Source organism: Schistocerca piceifrons, chromosome 5, assembly GCF_021461385.2.
Source record: "Schistocerca piceifrons isolate TAMUIC-IGC-003096 chromosome 5, iqSchPice1.1, whole genome shotgun sequence".
In the NCBI taxonomy this organism is placed as follows: domain Eukaryota; kingdom Metazoa; phylum Arthropoda; class Insecta; order Orthoptera; family Acrididae; genus Schistocerca; species Schistocerca piceifrons.
In genome coordinates this window covers 76,090,678-76,110,380 of record NC_060142.1, presented here as the reverse complement: position 1 = coordinate 76,110,380, position 19,703 = coordinate 76,090,678, and the positions used below count along the sequence as shown (strand labels likewise).

At 47.8% G+C, this 19,703-nt stretch overlaps 1 protein-coding gene across 1 annotated transcript in view; it reads right to left on the bottom strand.

Annotated features, from left to right (window-relative positions):
• The window catches only part of LOC124798188 (ATPase ASNA1 homolog), a 90,414-nt gene that overhangs the window by 40,344 nt on the left and 30,367 nt on the right, over window positions 1-19,703 (bottom strand). Inside the window, exon 3 of the mRNA XM_047261485.1 lies at window positions 12,543-12,694. Within this exon, the coding sequence (XP_047117441.1) occupies window positions 12,543-12,694 (152 nt within the window). The remainder of the gene's footprint in view (window positions 1-12,542; window positions 12,695-19,703) is intronic.

Below are 19,703 nucleotides of genomic sequence, written 5' to 3'. Positions count from 1 at the left end.
GGGGTAATGTCCATATAGGTGAGGTCAGACTCTGTTGGTTCATTGGCTGGAGGAGGGGAAGGTGACACCCCAGGGGGTACTGGAGAGGCCTTGCCCTTGTTCTTGTGTTCGTGCTTCTTCTCTTGTAAAGGAAGAAAAGGGCAGACTGCCGTGAGGTCGGGCACAGAATCATACCTAGCAATCTTAGTGCCCACCGGCCGTGGATCACACAGCCGATGTGAAGCTGCAGATTGCCTTTCAGTGGGATGCCAGGAAGAGGAGTCCTGGGAGGCAGCTCCAGTACCGGCAGTTGCCAAAGAAGGGGAGCGCTTCTCCAGTGGGGGAGGGGGAGCAGCACTCAAAGGGCACTGATGGGGAAGGGGAGGGGTAGTGAGAGAGTGAGGATGAGGCAGAAGGTGTGGGGCGAATAGGGCGGGGCTGGGAAGAGGAGGGGGAATGGACGTAACTCAAGCAAAAGTAGAAGTTGTACGCACGGGATGGAGCTGGTCACACTTTCAACAAGCCTTGCGGTAGGTAAGTCTATTTAATAGATCGGGCATGCTGGCGAGCGTGGAGGATGCTGTGCATTACAATTTACGCAAATTGGCAGGGGAGCACCGGCACTCCCCTCATGGAGGGGGTGCCCATAGTCACCACAGAGGGGATCATTGGTGCAGTGGGAAGACGTGTCCAAACCATAAACATTTAAAGCATCTCATCGGTGGTGGAATGTTGGAAAGTAAGGTTTTACATCACATTGATACACCAGCACCTTGACCTTCTCTGGGAGGGTATCCCCCTCGAAGGCCAGGATAAAGGCAACTGTATCGGCGCAATTGTTTTTAGGGCCTCGCTGTATATGGCGGATAAATCAAACTCCTCGCTGCTCGAGGTTTGCACAGAGCGCATCAGTTTGGAGAAGAAGATCCCGGTGGAAAATGATGTCCTATGCCGAGTTCAAAAATTGGTGGGGTGCGACGGAGACTGGGTTGTCACTGAGATGCTCACAAGCACGCAGAACTTAAGATTGGGCAGCAGAAGATGTCTTTATGAGCCGCATTTTACTCATGGATTCCACTTCACCATACTTATCTTCAATCATATCTACAAAAAACAAAGGCTTGGTCGTGGCAAAATTTTCGCCATATGTCCTGGAACAAACCAGGTACTGAGGGAAAGGTTTCAACCCAAGCCGGCGAGTTTGACCCTCTTCCCAGGGGGTGGCCTGTGGAGGGAAGGCCGAAGGATCAGAAGAAAGAGTGTCATATCTTCTATCACTCTTAGAGATGACCACAGAATGGCCAGGATGGTGAAGCTTTTGTCACTTCATGTACAAGGTGTCCGCCCTAGTACGATGCACTCCGACCAGGGGCTCGCCCCGTGGGCACTATCCAGTCACGGCAAGGGCCGTCTGACACGGCAGCCATAGCTGGGAGTTCTGATGCCCCAAAGCGATGAGCACTGACTCCTTGGCATACACGAGGCATTAACAGCTCAGGTACTAGCAGTGTGATCCCTGTGTTGCAAGAGGGCTCAGCCAAGTGGGTACTTAACTACCACACCACACGGACTGGCTGCAGTGCTGGTGACCTAGCAGGAAGGGGACCAGGGTGCAAGGGGAAAAGGGAGGAGAGTGGGAGAGGATCCTGCACCATGGAAACTAGGTTGGGATTTCATCCCCAAATGGCTCACACTGAACGGAAAATGTTGTAAATGGTGTAAACGTTGGAAATGGAGGTCAAACTCCAAGGGGAGCAAAAACGCCAAAAAGGAGATAGAAACAGCAAACTAAACAATAGCACATACCAAAACAAAGCCGAGAGGATAGCCAGGTCAATATAAAGAAGTCCACCAAGGAGGAAAGGAGGAGGCAGGGAGAAAGGAGCAAGGATAGGGAGGGAGAGGAACATGGATGGTAATGCAGTCTGGAAAAAGGAAGGAGACTGCAATAGCTCGGGGCCCCGTGTGTGCCACACACATACCCACAAAACGGACTGTGGGCCATCTGGGGGGGGGGGGGGGGGGGGGGGGGGGGAATTCTTCATTTGAAGTGATTCTTTGTCCACCAGGAAAAATTTTCAGTTTTGGGAAGAGATGGAAGTGGCAACAATTCATACTTTAGTTTGTGTAATTTTGCCATGGCAACGGCACATGTGGGCGGGCGCGCATTGTCTTGATGGAAGATGACTTTCTTCCTTTCTAAACCTGGCATTTTTTTGCATATCTTTTGTTGCAATTTGTCCAGGAGGTTAGCATAGTATTCTTCAGTAATTGTCTGGCAGTGGGGAGATAACCTACAAACATAATCCTCTTCGCATCCCAGAATACTGATGCCATGACCTTTCTCGCCGAAGGAATTGTCTTTGGTTTCTTTGGTGATGGAGAATGAGCATGTTTCCACTGCTTTGACTGTTTTGTCTCTGGGGTATAGTAGTGCACCCAAGTTTCATCTGTGGTCACAAACTGGCGCAAAAAATCTTGTTTGTTTCTCCTAAAATGGGCCAAACATTGTTCCGATACATTCATTCTCATGTTTTTGATCCAGCGTCAAGAGTTGTGGCACCCGTCTTACAGATAATTTTTTCATTTCTAATTCTTCAGTTAAAATGTGATATACCCTTTCGGATGACATCTGGCAAGTGTGAGCAATTTCACACACTTTCAATCGGCTATCCTCCTTGACCATTTTGTGCACTTTTGCAATGATTTATGGAGTAGTGACATCTTGGCCGACCACTGCACCGATCATCATCTAAGCTCTCCTGACCAAATTTAAATTCATTTGTCCACTTGGCAACAGTTGAAAATGGAGGAGCAGAGTCCCTAGTGTATTCTGGAAATCAGCATGAATGTCCTTTGCTTTCATACCTTTCTTTATGAAGTGCTCGAATCTCTATTTTTTCCATCTTCACACATCACTACACGACAGCTCTCTTCCAAGAACATTGACATAGCTCGTGTTTACAAGCAACAGTCCAATGAATATCACATGAACAACTTGTTGCGCTGGCGCTGACCTCTCGTGGTGATTCCGAGAACTTTTCAAACCACCCTCATATGATATTGGTGAGGTAGCTAATAAAGATATTGGGAAGTCTCATTATTATTCTCATAAGGCTTTCACTGTGTGCCCATGGCAAACGCAGGGAAGAGAAAGGTTTTTATTTGGTTTAAGGGTCATGAATGTTGTGAAAATTTAACAGTAACTGGTGATTGTACTGTTTATCATCATCAATAAAGGTGAAGTTGAACTCCATGACTTAAAAAACACTGAAACCCAAAAGCCGAGAAGCAATTCTTCTTGGTGTTGCAGTCCTCTGGGCTGCCCTGGAACAATCACAGTGTGTCCCTCAGTGACTCAATAGCTCCATGTTGCTCAATTACGCAACACAGAACTGCTATGAAGTCAGGTCCACTGCAGGCTGACTGCACATTTGCCCTAATATCGCACGAAAAATATATTTTTTTGTCATGTTATCCATCTGCCAAGATCCCCTTTCCTCAGGATTAGGTAGACTTAAGAATTTTAAGCTTCCACATCAACACAATAAAACGAATACAGCCATTTATGTCACTTTTTGATATCTTGCCCGTACTGATATTGACAACAGAAAAAAACTGTCGAAATTCTAAACTCCCAGGATGGATGAACCACCCATATACATCATTAAGTTGTACAGAACCTTCGGTGCTTGAGTCCTACTTCACTTATCTGGATCTTATATATTTATAGTATGTGAAGTTCAGAACTCGAGTATCAATGACCTAAAGGTGTTTGATACACCTCTCAGATATTCAAGAAAACGAGACTGGAAGTTTTCTGAACAACATTAATGAACTGAAGTTAGGACAAGTCTTCAAGGGGTTGCGTGGCTCAATCAATGGGGCTCAAAACCGATAATCGCTGGATTTGCTCATTTTTCCTTTACCTCTGTACAACTCTATCACCAAGGTCATTTAAATATAAAATTCACCATACATTGCTAATTAACACATATATAATTATTGCTTTATATGACAAATGCATGTGAGTGCAAAGAAAATGCAATACTGGAGCACACCTATAGAAAGAAAATTAACAATACTAATTTTTACCTCTGTGTGTAAAGAGTCTCTGCAGTACATATTTTACTATTAGCTGACAATGGTTGCCCTGACTACTTCACTTTAGGATAAGTCCCAGCACAGTAACTTATGAGAGTAGCTGTGCAATACGCAATTAGAAATAAGATGACATGCATTTTTCATATTAAATGATAATTAAAAATGTTAATTATCATATATTTGATGAGTTAAATTTCGACCACGTAAGTATCCAAATTGAACAAAAAGAAAAAAAGAAAAAATAATCACCAAAAATGAGACTCAAACCAGTGATCTAACGATTACCAATCTTGAACACTACTGATTAAGCCACACAGTTCATCATAGAATCATCCTAAATTTGGTGAATTAACGTTGCTTGGAACACTTCAAAGTCAATTTTCTCGAGAATTTTTAGACCTGCATTGAACTGCTCTGGCAGATTCATATGCGAGTTATGAACCTCATGAAATAGTGTGTGGTCTCCTTGTATGTTCTGAAAGTTTTTCAACTGAAAAGTAATTATAAAAAAATCTGAATTATAATTTGTTAATGGCTACCTGTGATCCATATCGAACCTACTATGTTTAATGTGAAACATCTCTTAACATCAAATTTTCTTTCTTAAACACGTTATTGAAGTTTCGTTGTTATTAATTTATTGGCGCCATAACTATGAGGTGTATTTAATAAGTAATGCGACACTTCTTTTCTCAGCCAATTTTAGGTGACAAAACACAGAATGTGATGTGGGACACACTGGAATATTCCTGCTATAGTCTCTGTACCTTCATGAAGTTACAATAGGTGGTGGCACTATATGTATGGTGTCTGTAACAGAGGTGAGTTCCAAGCAGAGAGCTATCACCGAGTTTCTTTGGATGGAAAACAAGAGCATTACAGTTATTCACAGGTGTACACACAGGTGCGTGCAGAATGTCTACGGAGATCTGGCAGTGAACAGATATATGGTGAGTCATTGCGTGAGGCATCTCATGGCAATAAGATCGTGCAACCTGACCTATATCCCGCATGCCCGCCGGCTGGCCGGCCACACACAGCTGTGAATCCTGCAATGTTTGAATGTGTGGACACACTCAGTTGATGTGATCGATTGGTCACAAACACCTCACTGCACAATGGACATCTCTGTTAGTAGTGCTAACACACTTGTCCACCAGTTCGGGTGCTCAAAGGTGTGTGGTCACTGGGTTCCTTACCGCCTAACAGAAGGCCATGAGAACAACAAAGGACTGTGTGGAATTGCTTGCACATTACAAGGCTGATAGTGACATCTGTCAAAGATTGTAATAAGCTATGAAACATGAGTTCATCTTTTTGAACCAGAAACAAAATGGCAATCCAAGGACAAGAAGTGGCTCCACACCATCTCTCCTCCAAAGAAAATGTTCAAAGCTGCAATCTCAACCATAAAGTCATGGTGACAGTCTTCTGGGACTCTGAAGGGGTTATTCTGTTTGATGTCCTCCAACATAGTGCAACAATCAACACTGAAGTGTATTGTGCTACCCTCAGACAATTAGAGGGGAAGAAAAGAAAACGAGCGGGTTGCCGACTCCATTGGGAAGTCTGGCTGACACAAGAGTGTTTACAAGCAAGTACCACAGTTGACAACAAAAACATAGGTGCGGCCAACATCCATCAGAGGGCATCAACCAGCAGCAGAGGAAGGGGGCACGAGGATCAACAAACTATTTCCTGGTGATCACGTGTGTGCAAATAGTCCCAGAAATATCCTTCCCCACAGGGCCAGATAAGCCAGCGCTCAGCCGTTCAGTGGGCAGTCTCCACTTGCCGAGTACGGAGAAGACTGGCTGGTCCAGCAATGTGCCACCTCGACCATTCTCTCTTCCGCAACAATTGTGATACGTCGCTTCTGTCATGTTAGGCTATCTAACAGCTGCTAACAGCCGACTTTGACGAACAGTTGTACGGGTATAGAGTCAAATGGAACTCTCATTATAGGAATTAGTTGTTATTTGCTGGATATGTAGAAGGGATCCTTATTGTTTTCGGATTTGAAGAGTGTGTTACTGTTGGTGGCTCATTATAGTTCCCTAAATAAACGAGTTGGTTCTTGTTCTGTAGATCTAGCAGTGAAGACGAGTTCGTTCGAATTCCTGCATTGTTCCATTGTTTGTTGACATGGCTGAAGGTATTCTGGGTTTAGATGTGCCATTGGCTTGTGTCCTTGAGCTGTTGGATCATATGCAATACACAAATGAACTTCTGATTCAGCGTCTGCAGGCTCTGACTAATGTTCCCCTGGGGATTCTGGCATTAGCCGCTTCTGCCGCATTTCTGCTGTTTGCCAAGTCTATTGAACGATGGAGTGATTATGCAGCTCGCTTGGAACAACATTTCCTTGCCCATGGAATCGTTGACACTGGCCAGCGTCATGCATTTTTTCTTCCTGATGTGGGTTCTGACATTTATCGCTTAGTGCAGTAGTTGCATCTGGAGTTAGAACCCCACGCTCTCCCTTACGTACAGTTTACCGCCAGTATTTTGATGCTCAGGTCCACGTCGCAGCAGCTCACCACACATTCTTCAGCTGTCAGAAGCTTCCATCGCAGTCTTACAGGGAATGGATAGCTTGCCCAGGATTGTCAGTTCTCTTGTTCCAATCTGGGATGTAAGCAGTCGTATGGTTCAGCCCTCATTCGCGAAATGATTCTGGTCCCTGCTTGTGCCAATGCCCTGCGAATGGATCTGTTAAAGCTGAAAGATCCCTCCTTGGGCACACGTCTTGACAGTCACTCATGCCCATGAACAGTCTTCCCATTCGTCTGTAGCACTCCAGGCCTCACCACAGGTCTTTGCCACACTGCTGTCCTGTCGTTTCTTGGAGCTACGGTCACCAGAGCAGTGGCCACGCCGACAGCAAGCGCCCCACCACTGCCACTGCCTCCTCCTCCTCCTCCTCCTCCTCCAGAAAAGATTACAGGTTCTTGAGCTCAGCAATGTCAGAAGTTGCCCTCCTGTCGTCAATGCTTCATTACGCATCAGCGCCGTGATTGTCGTATCCGGCAGGTGGTCTGTTCTGCCTGCGGGACGAAGGGTCACTGGGCCAACATTTGCTGCTCCTTTGTCAATGGAACTGGATCTCATGGTGTTGGATCCTCCAGACTTGGTTTTAGAGGATTCTGACTAGCTCTCATGCGTCTCCTTTGTCCAGATGGTCTTCCCACACACACAGTGGGATCCATCTCTCTGAGGGTCCAGCTCAACAGGCCTCCTCTGTTAATATTATTGACAGCGACTCACCGCCGCATGAGTGCTCCCATGCCCCATCTGTTCGTGACCCCCTTGAAGAGCTATAGTAATGACCTTAACCGCGTCCAGGGCTGGTTCCTGGTGCAGGTACGGTATCTCTCTCAAGTCCTCACCACCCAAGTTTTGGTCGTAGCTACCCCCACAGCCACTAATCTGTTAGGGATGGATAATTCATTCTCTTGGCCTTGAGATCCATAATTCAGCCCTGGCGGTCCAAACTGTGTCTCCTTATGCTCCTTTACAGGAGCTTTCTGATCCTTTCCCTAACGTCTTCTCTGATTCTTGCCCGGGGATGTCCAGTTTTGAAGCGCACATCTAACTACCTTCCTCAGCAGTTCCGAAGTTTCATAAGGCTCGTCCATTGCCTTTTGCCCTGTGGGACACCCAACACAAGGAAAGGAGCTGCCTTGAGGAGGTGGGAGTTCTGAAATCGGTTCACCACAGCTGCTGGACTTCGCCCATTGTCATCCTCGAAAAACCTAATGGCTCCCTCTGTGTGTGTGACAATTTTACACCCACTGTAAATACCTGGTCTGTTACTGACTCTTACCCTGTCCTGAAGGTCGATGATATTCTTTCCAAGTTGGCAGGTGGAAAGATCTTCGTCAAGATTGATCATAGGGAAGCATACCTCCAACTGCCAGTCAAAACTTCCTTTTTAGAGGTTGTCATCATCAATACTCCCTTTGGGCTCTTCCGGTACAACCACCTGCCCTTCAGGATCGCCAGGACTCCAGCCATCTTTCAATGCTTTCTGGAGTCTGTGACTAAGAGGTCACCGGCACTGCCAATTACTTAGACATTGTCTTAGTCACACGGATCTTGGCCCCCGACTTAGTGTGGAATCTTCGGAGACTTTTCGAGGTTCTGCAGGATGCAGGGTTGCAGTGCAATAGAGCCAAATGTCAATTTTTTATGTCACAAGTGACATATCTCGACCATGTCTTGAGTACCGCAGACATTCACCCATCACTGGATACTTCGAGGCCATTCAGCAGTTCCTGACACCGAAAAACATCTCCCAGCTAAAACTCTCCCAGCTAGGGTCAACTCACCTATTATCAGGATTTCATCCCACATGCTGGGCTCTGGCGGAGCCTCTACTTCACAAGAATGTTCCCTGGACCTGATCACCGGAATGTGATTGGGCTTTTCAGCATCTCAAATCTGCTCCTCTCACTCCACCATGCCTCGTCCCACACGACGCTGCCAGGCCTCTTCTTTTGGCCGCCGATGCGTTGGATCACGGGCTGGGGGCTACATTGTCTCATATCGATAATGGTGTTGAGTACCCAGTGGCTTTCGCCTCGAAAACCCTAGCACATGCACAGTGCAACTGTAGCCACATTGAGAAGAAGACCTTAGCCATCATATTTGGATTCAAGAAGTTCCACAATTTCATCTACTCCGCCGGTTCACGCTCTACACGGACCACAAGCACTTGGTCCCAGTGTTCGGTGCTACATCCGCCATCCCAGCCCAGACCGCTCGCCACCTGCAGTGCTGGGCATTGTTCCTTGCAGGGTACACCTACGACATCCGTTAGTACACCATGGCCCTCCATGCCAACGCCAATCTCCTTTCTCGACTTCCCGTGGGGGCAGATTCCGGCTTTGATGCTGATCTGGTTGCTTGTTTTCATCCAGATGACGCAGCCTCCGTCACCGTGTTGCCACTGAATGCCCAGCTCGTCGCACAGCTCACGACCTCCGACCCGGTTCTCCAGAGGATTCTGCACCAAGTTCAAATCGGGTGGTCCTCCAATCATCGTTAGGTGTTGGACCCAGAGGTTACTGGCCTCGCTGCAATGACTTTGCCGTTTGCGACAGGGTTCTTCTTCTCTTACGGGACACTAATCATTTGAATGTCGTGATACTGTCCTCCCTCCATCAGCAGGTCCTCGCACTATTATTACTCTGACACTGTGGTATTGTCCTGATGAAGCGCCTTGTCCGCCAACATGTCTATTGGTGTGGAATGGACAGCGAAACGACCCACATGGTATGTTCCTGCTCCTCTGGTCAGCGTCAGCAGTCTGCACCATCACTGAGGCCTTCGATCGCTGCCCCATGGTCCCAGCTCCAACTGGATTTTGCAGGTCCATTCCTAGGATCCTACTGGCTCATTTTGGTGGACGTCGGCACTTGTTTTCCGTATGTCGCACACATGTCCTTGATGACCACCGTTCACACCATTCAAGCCTCCCGTCACATTTTCCCCATCGTGGGTCTCCCGAAGACGACTGACGGACAACAGCCCACAGTTCACGTCGGCCCAGTTTACTTCCTTCTGTGCTACATCGGGCATCCAGCTGCTCCATACGGCGCCGTTCCATCCCACATCCAATGGGTTGGCTGAAAGGTTTGTCTGCACGTTTCAATCACAGATGGCCAAATTGTGCCAGCATAACTCTCAGGCAGCTGCCCTCGATCTCTTCTTGTCTACTTAACATTCTTCTGGTCACAATGGGTCCTCTCCAGCGGAGAAGCTGCACGGTCACCCTCATTGGATGCCCTTGTTATTCCTGTTTTCTGCTTCTCCTTCTACAGTTGCTCCAGCCTCAGCGCAACTGCTGTTGTCTCCGCAGGATCCAGCCTGGGAGTTGGTGTTTCCCAAGGGGCCATCCCTGCTGGCATTCCGCCAAGGTCTCCATGCTTCTCGGCCGCACCATGATAACTGTCATCCTCGACGATGGTTCCCTGTGTCAGAAGCACCTTGACCAGCTACAGCACCATCGTGGGCCAGGCCCAGCACTAACATTATCTCCAGTGCTGCGCCTTCGATCTGAGGTCTTCCGGGAGGCCAGCAGCTCATCGGATGTCTCTTTGCTACCACTGCCGTCATAGCAACTGCAATCGCCACCGCTGCCACGCCATCGCAGAGTCTCTGTCGACGGATCCATCGACTATGGATGTCGATGAGGTTCCCCCGCCACCACCACTTCCGCCGCCACCCGTGGTCTTGTTCCACCAGTGGAACCTGGGACCAACATCGAGATGTGACTTCGCCTCAACCCTGGGAGAGTTGGGGGGAGGACTGCTGCAGTCACCACAGATGCCTATTGCAGCAGCAACACTGCAGACAAACCAGCAATGTGGGTTGCCTACAGCTGCGAAGTCTAGGCGACACAAGAGTGTTTACAAGCAAGTATCACAGTTGACAACAAACATGTAGGTACAGCCAATGTCCATCAGAGGGCATCAACCAGCAGCAGAGGAATGTGGCGCGACAATCAATGAACTATTTCCTGGTGATCACGTGTGTGCAAATAGTCTCGGAAATATCCTTCCCCTTGGGGCCAGATAAGCTGGTGCCCGGCTGTTCAGCGAGCAGTCCACAACTCACACCGAGTGCAGAGAAGATAGCCTGGTCAAGTAGTGTGCCACCTCAACCACCCTCTCTTCCGCAATGATTGGGATATGTCGCTTCATGTTAGGCTATCTACCAGCAGATAACAGCCGACTTTGACATGGAACAGCTGTACGGGTATAGAGTCAAAGGGAACTCTGATTATAGGAATTAGTTGTTATTTGCTTGATCTGCAGAAGGGATCCTTACTGTTTTTGGTTTTGAAGAGTGTGTTACTGTTGGTGGTTTTTTGTAGTTCCCTCGATAAAAAAAAGTTTGCGAAACAAGTTGGTTCATGCTCTATAGATTTGGCAACCTGGATCTCACACCTCACTTCCATCTGTTTGGCTCAATGAAGGATGCACTCCACAGGAAGCAGTACGTGGATGATTGGGAGGTCATTGATGCATCAAGACGTTGGCTCTGATGTCAACCAGTACAATGGTGCCGTTTGGGCATACTGGCCTCCCCAGCAATGAAGAGTAAGGCCACCACATTGATTGGAGATTATGTTGGAAAAAAAATGGGTTTTGTAGCCAAATGAGTGGGGAACAATATGGTTATTAGAATCCTGAGTAAAACCAACTTGCTTTCAGCAAAATATGTGTTGATTACTTACTGAATGCCCTTCATATGTGAACTTTAGTGCTGTTTTGTACTCCGATTCGTATCTATATTAATGAAATTATGCAATGCTTTCAAACCCATTAAATTACAGAGAGACATTTAGCAGAAACAATAAAGGCGAACACACCTCAAATTACACAAGATTTGTAGAAAATCCACAACTGAGGAGCATGATTAACAGAATAACAACCGCTTTTGTTGTAATAATGATATATTCAATTTACAAACAGTTTTGGGATGTCAAAATCCCATCTTAAGGTGTTTAAAAAATAACTGTACTTGGTCATGCATAATAAATGGTCAGGCATCTTAGGCAGAAACTGCCGCCATCGAGAAGTGGCACACTACAGATGCCAGCAATGTCTCTAATTGTATTATGTTAACATACTGAAACACACACAGTTGTGGGCAAGTGGTAATGTACCAAAAATGCTGTTAAATGGGATACTAAACGCCATCACAGGCTCTGGAAGCTCAACACGTATTTATCAAATAAACACACAAAATTACAGCTAAACAGCTCAAAATTCTTTTGCTTCGATGTATGTGCATTAAATACTTCAACAAAAATCGTAACCAGTTTGTTCCTAAGGGTTGTCAGCAGCTCATGGTCTTGTGGACACCATTGCTGACTCTCAATCACGAGGTCCCAAGTTTGACTGCCACCTGGTAAGGAATTTGCTTTGCCCAGGACTCTGTGTGTGTGTGTGTGTGTGTGTGTGTGTGTGTGTGTGTGTGTGTGTGTGTTCCTCATCTTCTAGATACGTAAGTCACTGAAGTGGCGCCAAGTAAAGACTTGCACGAGGTGGTTGAACATCTCAGATGGGGTCTCATGGCCAATAGTGCCGTATACCTGTTTCATTTCATGTAAGCGTTAACATGTAAATACATGAACCAATTCACAAGCTTGGAAAGATGGCCAAAATAAATTCTGGAATCAATCACAGGGGAAATAGGTCCCTTTATAAATTAAAGTCTGTGTAGCATAAATTAAAACTGAACATGCCTGTATGCGAAATAACTGTAGCACTGTACATATAAATCATCGTCGATGGGCTTTGAGTGTAGTCTTACCTTCTTTTAGCCTAACGATTTGCTTCACATTGATGTGAAAAACAAAGTGCGCAGTCTGCATTATAAATAATATTGCAGTAACATACTATGAATTTAAATAATACTAGTGCATCTCCAACATTACAGAAACTTACTTCATAACTTCTGCATAGCTCATGGCTTCATCAATCCCAGGAAATGCTCCAACTATTTCCTGCATAACACTCTTACTTAATTTCATGGCTTCATTGTCCCCCTCAAAATATTCTTCTGGGAGTTCATTGAAACCTACATTTGGGTCAATCTCCTGGAAAGCAAACAAGAAACACATAAATTAGGAAGAGTACAAGATCTTACTGAGCACCATACACATTATTTTCCAAACGTACAATATAAAATGGTGTCAGAACTAAATTAGTTACATAAGTAGCTTCTTTAAAAAAAAATACAAAATTAACCACTGCTTTAAAAGGCTTCTGCTGAGTGCCTTCAATAATGGTAAGAAACAATTCTGAGCCAATGTTACTAATGTTTTGGCATGTACTTGAAGATAATTGCCAAATAGAGCTAGTGCATGCTCTGTGCATCGCCCAACAACATTGAGGTACTTTGTAATTAAAGTTGAAACAAATGACCCCTCTGTCACAATTTTTAGACTTATGAACCAGGTTTCAACATTTCTAAGAGTGCCTTAATCAGAATTTAAATGTTTCAAGTGGCCTATAACATCAATACAAATTTATGGGAAAAGAAATTTTTTATATAAAAGTGTAAGTACAAGACAGAGGCAGTACTTACAAGTAACATATAAAATAAGTAACAGGCCAGAAGGGCTTTAGTCACAATTTAAAAAAAAAGACTGCATGAAGGCCAGCCACTATGGGCTGCTCATATCCATAAAGCCACAGGTAGCAATGGGCTATAAGTAGGCTATTTAACATTTATAATAATATAGACAGCTGAATGTTAAAATGAACAGTATTTAGTTGCCGCTGCCCCTGTACTGTGCACACGCAACTATTTGTCTGCGTGCTCCCACAATGTAATAAGGACTGCAGAGAAAATGGTGGGACATATAGCCATGTAGAACGATGGGTGATGGATGGAGGAAGTTCCTTCTTGCATTCCAAGATGGTGGTCAAGACCAGGGTGACAACCTAACGGATAGCTGTTAGATGATATTACAAAACACAAAAGAGCAAGATGGATTAGCCCGGAACATGCATTTATATTGCACCAGGTGTCAAATGGCAAGTGCTGCTGCTGATAACGATGATGATGATGTACAATTGCATTTTAGTGTAAAAGTCTAACTTTGTATAATTATTGTCTTATTCTCTAGCTTTCTGAACTGTTTTTTTTTTTCTTTTTTCCCAGACATGGACATGTATTAAGTACAGTGAAGGTGGAGGGGTCAAGGGGGAGAAAGGGAAGGAAAGTAATATTTGGTAAAGAACACACTAAGAATGACAAGAAGGTATTTCTGACACTTCCTGGGAGATTGAAACTGTGTGCAAACTGGGATTTGAACCTTGGACATTTGCCTTTCATGGACAGGTTATCTACCAACTGAACTAGCCAAACATGGCTCATGACCCAGTAGGGAGACAGAGATTATGTCTGTCTTCACATCACATAGGTCCTTCTCATCTTAAATTTCTGCATTACAACTATGGCCACTGTTTCACTATAGTACAGTGAACGTGGAGGGGGGAAGGGGGAGAAAGGGAAGGAAAATATTATTTGGTAAATAACAAATTGCGAAGGTGCCTTGTGAAGATAGGAAAGTTTGGTTTTCCCTTTCCCACAGCTTTCCTAGTTTTCTTTGGGGATGGTGCCACAGCATCGGTATGATGTTCCAAGTGTGTGGCATCAGCACATTCCTTTCAGCATGTGCAGGGCCAAAGGCTTCAGATTTCTACCAACTAAAAGTTAGGATGAGAGCACAAGATGGGGAACATGCAGAAAAGGTGGAGAAGATATCTTCATTACCTGCCTTGGTTTATTGGGGGTTAAGGGACTAAACAGCAGATTCAACAGCCCCTCGGTCAAGAGATAGTTCATCTGGAATTAGTGACATTAGCCAGAAATTTGATCAAATTATTAGAATATGCGCAAGTGGAAAACTTGAGGACCTGAAAGCAATATTGATGTCAAACCCGAGGGATAATTTAGAAACAAGTAAAAGAATATGACTGAGGCCTTTACACAGGTCAGAGCAGACAAGGGGTCTCCCAGGGCTCATCTGTGGCAAGAGAAACCCACCTTCATCTGACCTCGGTACCAATTCAATTAAGGGTAAAGACAATACTACAATAAAGAAAAACTTTCTAACATACTGGATATCAGTTGGGCCACCAATAATACACTACTGACCATTAAAATTGCAACACCACGAAGATGATGTGCTACGGATGCGAAATTTAACCAACAGGAAGAAGATGTGTGATATGCAAATGATTAGCTTTTCAGAGCATTCCCACATGGTTGGCACCAGTGGAGACACCTAAAACGTGCTGAGTGAGGAAAGTTTCCAACCGATTTCTCATACACAAACAGCAGTTGACCGGCATTGCCTGGTGAAACGTTGTTGTGATGCCTCGTGTAAGGAGGAGAAATGCTTACCATCACGTTTCCGACTTTGATAAAGGTCGGATTGTAGCCTATCGCGATTGCGGTTTATCGTATCGCGGCATTGCTGCTCGCATTGGTCGAGATCCAATGATTGTTAGCAGAATATGGAATCGGTGGGTTCAGGAGGGTAATACGGAATGGCGTGCTGGATCCCAATGGCCTCGTATCACTAGCAGTCGAGATGACAGGCATCTTATCTGCATGGCTGTAACGGATCGTGCAGCCACGTCTCAATCACTGAGTCAACAGATGGGGATGTTTGCAAGACAAAAACCATCTGCACAAACAGTTCGACCATGTTTGCAGCAGCATGGACTATCAGCTCGGAGACCATGGCTGCGGTTACCCTTGACGCTGCATCACAGACAGGAGCACCTGCGATGGTGTACTCAACGACGAACCTGGATGCATGAATGGCAAAACATCATTTTTTCGGATGAATCCAGGTATTGTTTACAGCATCATGATGGTTGCATCCATGTTTGGCGACAGCACAGTGAACGCACATCGGAAGCGTGTGTTCGTCATCACCATAGTGGCGTATCACCTGGCGTGATGGTATGGGGTGGCATTGGTTACACGTCTCTGTCACCTCTTGTTCGCATTGACAGCACTTTGAACAGTAGATGTTACATTTCAGATGTGTTACAGCCCATGGCTCTACCCTTCATTCGATCCCTGAGAAACCCTACATTGCAGCAGGATAATGCAAGACGACACGTTGCAGGTCCTGTACGGGCCTTTCTGGATACAGAAAATGTTCGACTGCTGCCCTGGCCAGCACATTCACCAGCTCTCTCACCAATTGAAACTGGTCAACGGTGGCCGGTGGTGGTGGTGGTGGTTGTTGGGGTGTTTAAGGGGGACTAAACAGCTAAGGTCATCAGTCCCCCATTCCAAAAACAGGCGAGACATAAATGCACGAAGCAGGTAAAACCCCAAGGGGAAGGAGACTCCCCCCAAGGCCCTAAAAGAACACAAATGCGGTAACGAACACTACAGACACGAAGACACCAGACAAAAAGAAACAGAACAAAATAAGATGGCCGGAGACTGGTTGACTGACCACGACAACAAAAAAAGGGAGAGAGTCAACCAACCGACTACACGCTAAAATCTGCAACCAAATATGAGAGACTCGAGGACAAGAGACACACAAAGGGAAAGGTGCAGGACCACTCTAAATGGAACCATAAAAAGGACTACCACGCATAAAATTTAAAACGTTGTCAGCCATGAAGGCATTGTCACATAAAACCAAAGGCAAAGTGCCCGGAAGATTAAAAGACTGCCGGAGGGGGCGCAGTCGGGGACACACTAACAAGATGTGGGCGACCGTCAGCCGGGACCCACACCGACACAGGGGGGGATCCTCCTGATGCAAAAGGTGGCCGTGCGTCAGGTATGTATGGCCGATGCGGAGCCGACACAGGATAACAGAGTCCCTGCGACAAGACCGCAGGGAGGAGCGCCACACATCGGTCGTCTCCTTGACAGCCCGCAGTTTATTAGGCACTGTCATGCCTCGCCACTCAGCAGACGACATCCCAAGCACCTTACGGTGCAACACCAGCTGCTGATCGGGAGCCGTGAGGCCGATCTCCAAAGCTGGGGCGTCGAGCGCCCCTTGGGCCAGCCTGTCAACACGTTCGTTCCCCGGGATGCCAACATGACCTGGCGTCCAAACCAAGACCACCGAACGACCAGAACGGGCAATGGCGGAAACAGACTCCTGTATAGAGGACACCAGAGGAGAAGAGGGATAGTAGCGGTCGATGGCTTGAAGGCTGCTCAGGGAGTCACTGCAGATGACGATGAACCTACCTGAGCAGAAACGCATATGCTCAAGAGCGCGCAATATGGCCACCAGCTCTGCAGTAAAAATACTGCAGCCAGCCGGCAAGGAGTGCTGCTCAACATGGGCAGCGTGAGCAAAAGCGTAGGCAGTGCGACCATCAACCAGGGAACCATCAGTGTAGACAGTCTCACAGTCCGAAAATGAGGCGAGGAGCGCAAGAAAACGGCGACGGAGGGCCACAGGCGGAACCGAGTCCTTGGGTCCCTGTGCCAAGTCCAGACGGACGGACGGCCGGGACAAACACCAGGGAGGCGTAGGTGCACGGACCCGGAAGGGAGGCAGAAGAGGGAATGACCCCAGTTGCGACAGCAGGGACCGGATGCGGACAGCTACGGAAAGCCCAGACCTAGGTCGCCGTTCGGGCAGATGGAGGACCATGGCAGGGAAAAGCAGGCGATGATTGGGATGGCCTGGCGAGCAATGCACGCGGACAGCATAGCCGGCGAGCAGTCGATGGCGGCGAATCCGCAGCGGGGGAACCCCGGCCTCCACCAGTAGACTATCCACGGGGCTGGTACGAAAAGCGCCAGTTACAAGCCGAACCCCACAGTGGTGTATGGGGTCTAACAACTTCAACACTGAGGGTGACGCAGACCCATAGGCCAGGCTCCCATAATCAAGCCGGGACTGCACAAGGGCTCTGTACAATCGCAGCAGCGTGCAGCGATCTGCACCCCAAGACGTGTGGCTAAGGCAGCGGAGGGTGTTGAGGTGCCGCCAGCATATTTGCTTCAGCTGAGTAACATGAGGAACCCATGTGAGCCAGGCATCAAACACGAGTCCCAAGAAGCGGCAAGTGTCCACCACTTCAAGCAGGTGGCCGTCGAGGTAAAGTTCAGGATGAGGGTGGACTGTCCGACGCCTGCAGAAGTGCATAACTCGAGTCTTGGCAGCAGAGAACTGAAAACCATGAGTCAGAGCCCATGATGCTGCCTTGCGAACAGCGACTTGCAGCCTGCGTTCGGCGACTCCCGTAGTCGTAGAGCTAAATGAGATGCAGAAGTCGTCGGCATACAAAGAAGGAGACACCGACGACCCCACTGCTGTAGCCAGACCATTAATGGCCACTAGAAATAAGGAGACGCTCAACACCGAGCCCTGCGGGACCCCATTTTCCTGTATATAAGATGAACTAGAGGTGGCACCGACTTGCACCCGGAAAGAGCGGCGCAATAAAAAGCTTTGAAGAAAAGCCGGGAGCCGACCACGAAGACCCCACTCATGCAACGTGGCAAGGATGTGATGCCTCCATGTGGTGTCATACGCCTTCCGCAGATCGAAAAATACAGCAACGAGATGCTGACGTCGGGCAAAGGCCGTACGGACAGCAGATTCCAGCCGCACCAAATTGTCCGCTGCAGACCGGCCCCGGCGGAAGCCACCCTGGGATGGAGCGAGGAGACCGCGCAACTCAAGGACCCAACACAAACGCCGCCCCACCATACGTTCGAGCAATTTGCTCAAAACGTCGGTGAGGGTAATGGGACGATAGCTGTCCACCGCCAGTGGGTCCGCACCGGGCTTCAAGATGGGGACAATAAGACCCTCTCGCAATTGCGACGGGAACACGCCCTCGCACCAGATGCGGTTAAAGATGGTGAGGATGTGTCTCTGGCAGTCCCTGGAGAGATGCTTCAGCATCTGTGCGTGGATGCAGTCCGGGCCTGGTGCTGTATCAGGGCAATCGGCGAGGGCAGCGAGGAATTCCCTCTCGCTGAAAGGAGCATTGTATTTTTCAGAACGACGCGTGCGGAACGATAATGGCGTCTGCTCGGCACACTCCTTGAGAGAGCGAAAGGCGGGGGGATAAGTTGCAGTCGCAGAGCTCTTAGCGAAGTGCGCAGCAAGGTGTTCAGCAATGGCGGCAGCGTCCGTGCAGACAGCGCTGTCCAAGGAGATCCCAGGGACACCCGTAGAGGTCTGGTGTCCATAAATCCACCGTATCCGGGACCACACGAGCGAGGGGGAGACATGGGAGCCCAAGGAGGAGACATACCGCTCCCAGCACTCCTGCTTACGCCGTGTAATAAGACGACGGGCGAAGGCACGGAGCCTCTTAAAGGCGATGAGGGTCTCGAGAGACGGGTGCCGCCTATGACGCTGGAGGGCCCGCCTACGGTCGCGAATAGCCTCAGCAATCTCCGGCGACCACCAGGGTAATGCCTTCCTCCGAGGAAGTCCAGAAGAGCGGGGGATGGCAGCCTCGGCCGCCGAAATGATTGACGTGGTTAACACACGGACCACCTCGTCAATGTCACCCTGTGGGGGAGACTCAATGGTTGCCGCGGAAGTAAAACCCGGCCAGTCAGCCCTTTGGAGAGCCCAGCGGGGCAGGTGCCCAGAAGAATGACACTGGGGCAGTGACAAATAGATGGGAAAATGGTCACTACCACACAGGTCAGGATGCACTCTCCAGTGGAGGGATGGGACAAGTGCGGGGCTGCAAAGAAAGAGATCGATAGCCGAGAACGAGCCATGGGCTACACTGAAATGCATGGGAGCACCGGTGTTCAAGAGGCTAAGGTCGAGCTGAGCCAACAAATGCTCCACGGCACGACCGCGGTCATCGGAGACAGTCCCACCCCATAGAGGGTTGTGGGCATTGAAATCGCCCAGCAACAAGAAAGGTGGCGGCAGTTGGGCGATCACAGCAGCCAGGACATGCTGCGCGACAGCACCATCTGGTGGAAGGTAAATACTGCAGACGGTAATAGCCTGTGGCATCCACACCCGAACAGCGACAGCCTCTAAAGCTGTTTGTAGAGGTACAAACTCGCTGTGAAGAGAGTTAAGGACATATATGCAGACGCCACCAGACACCCTT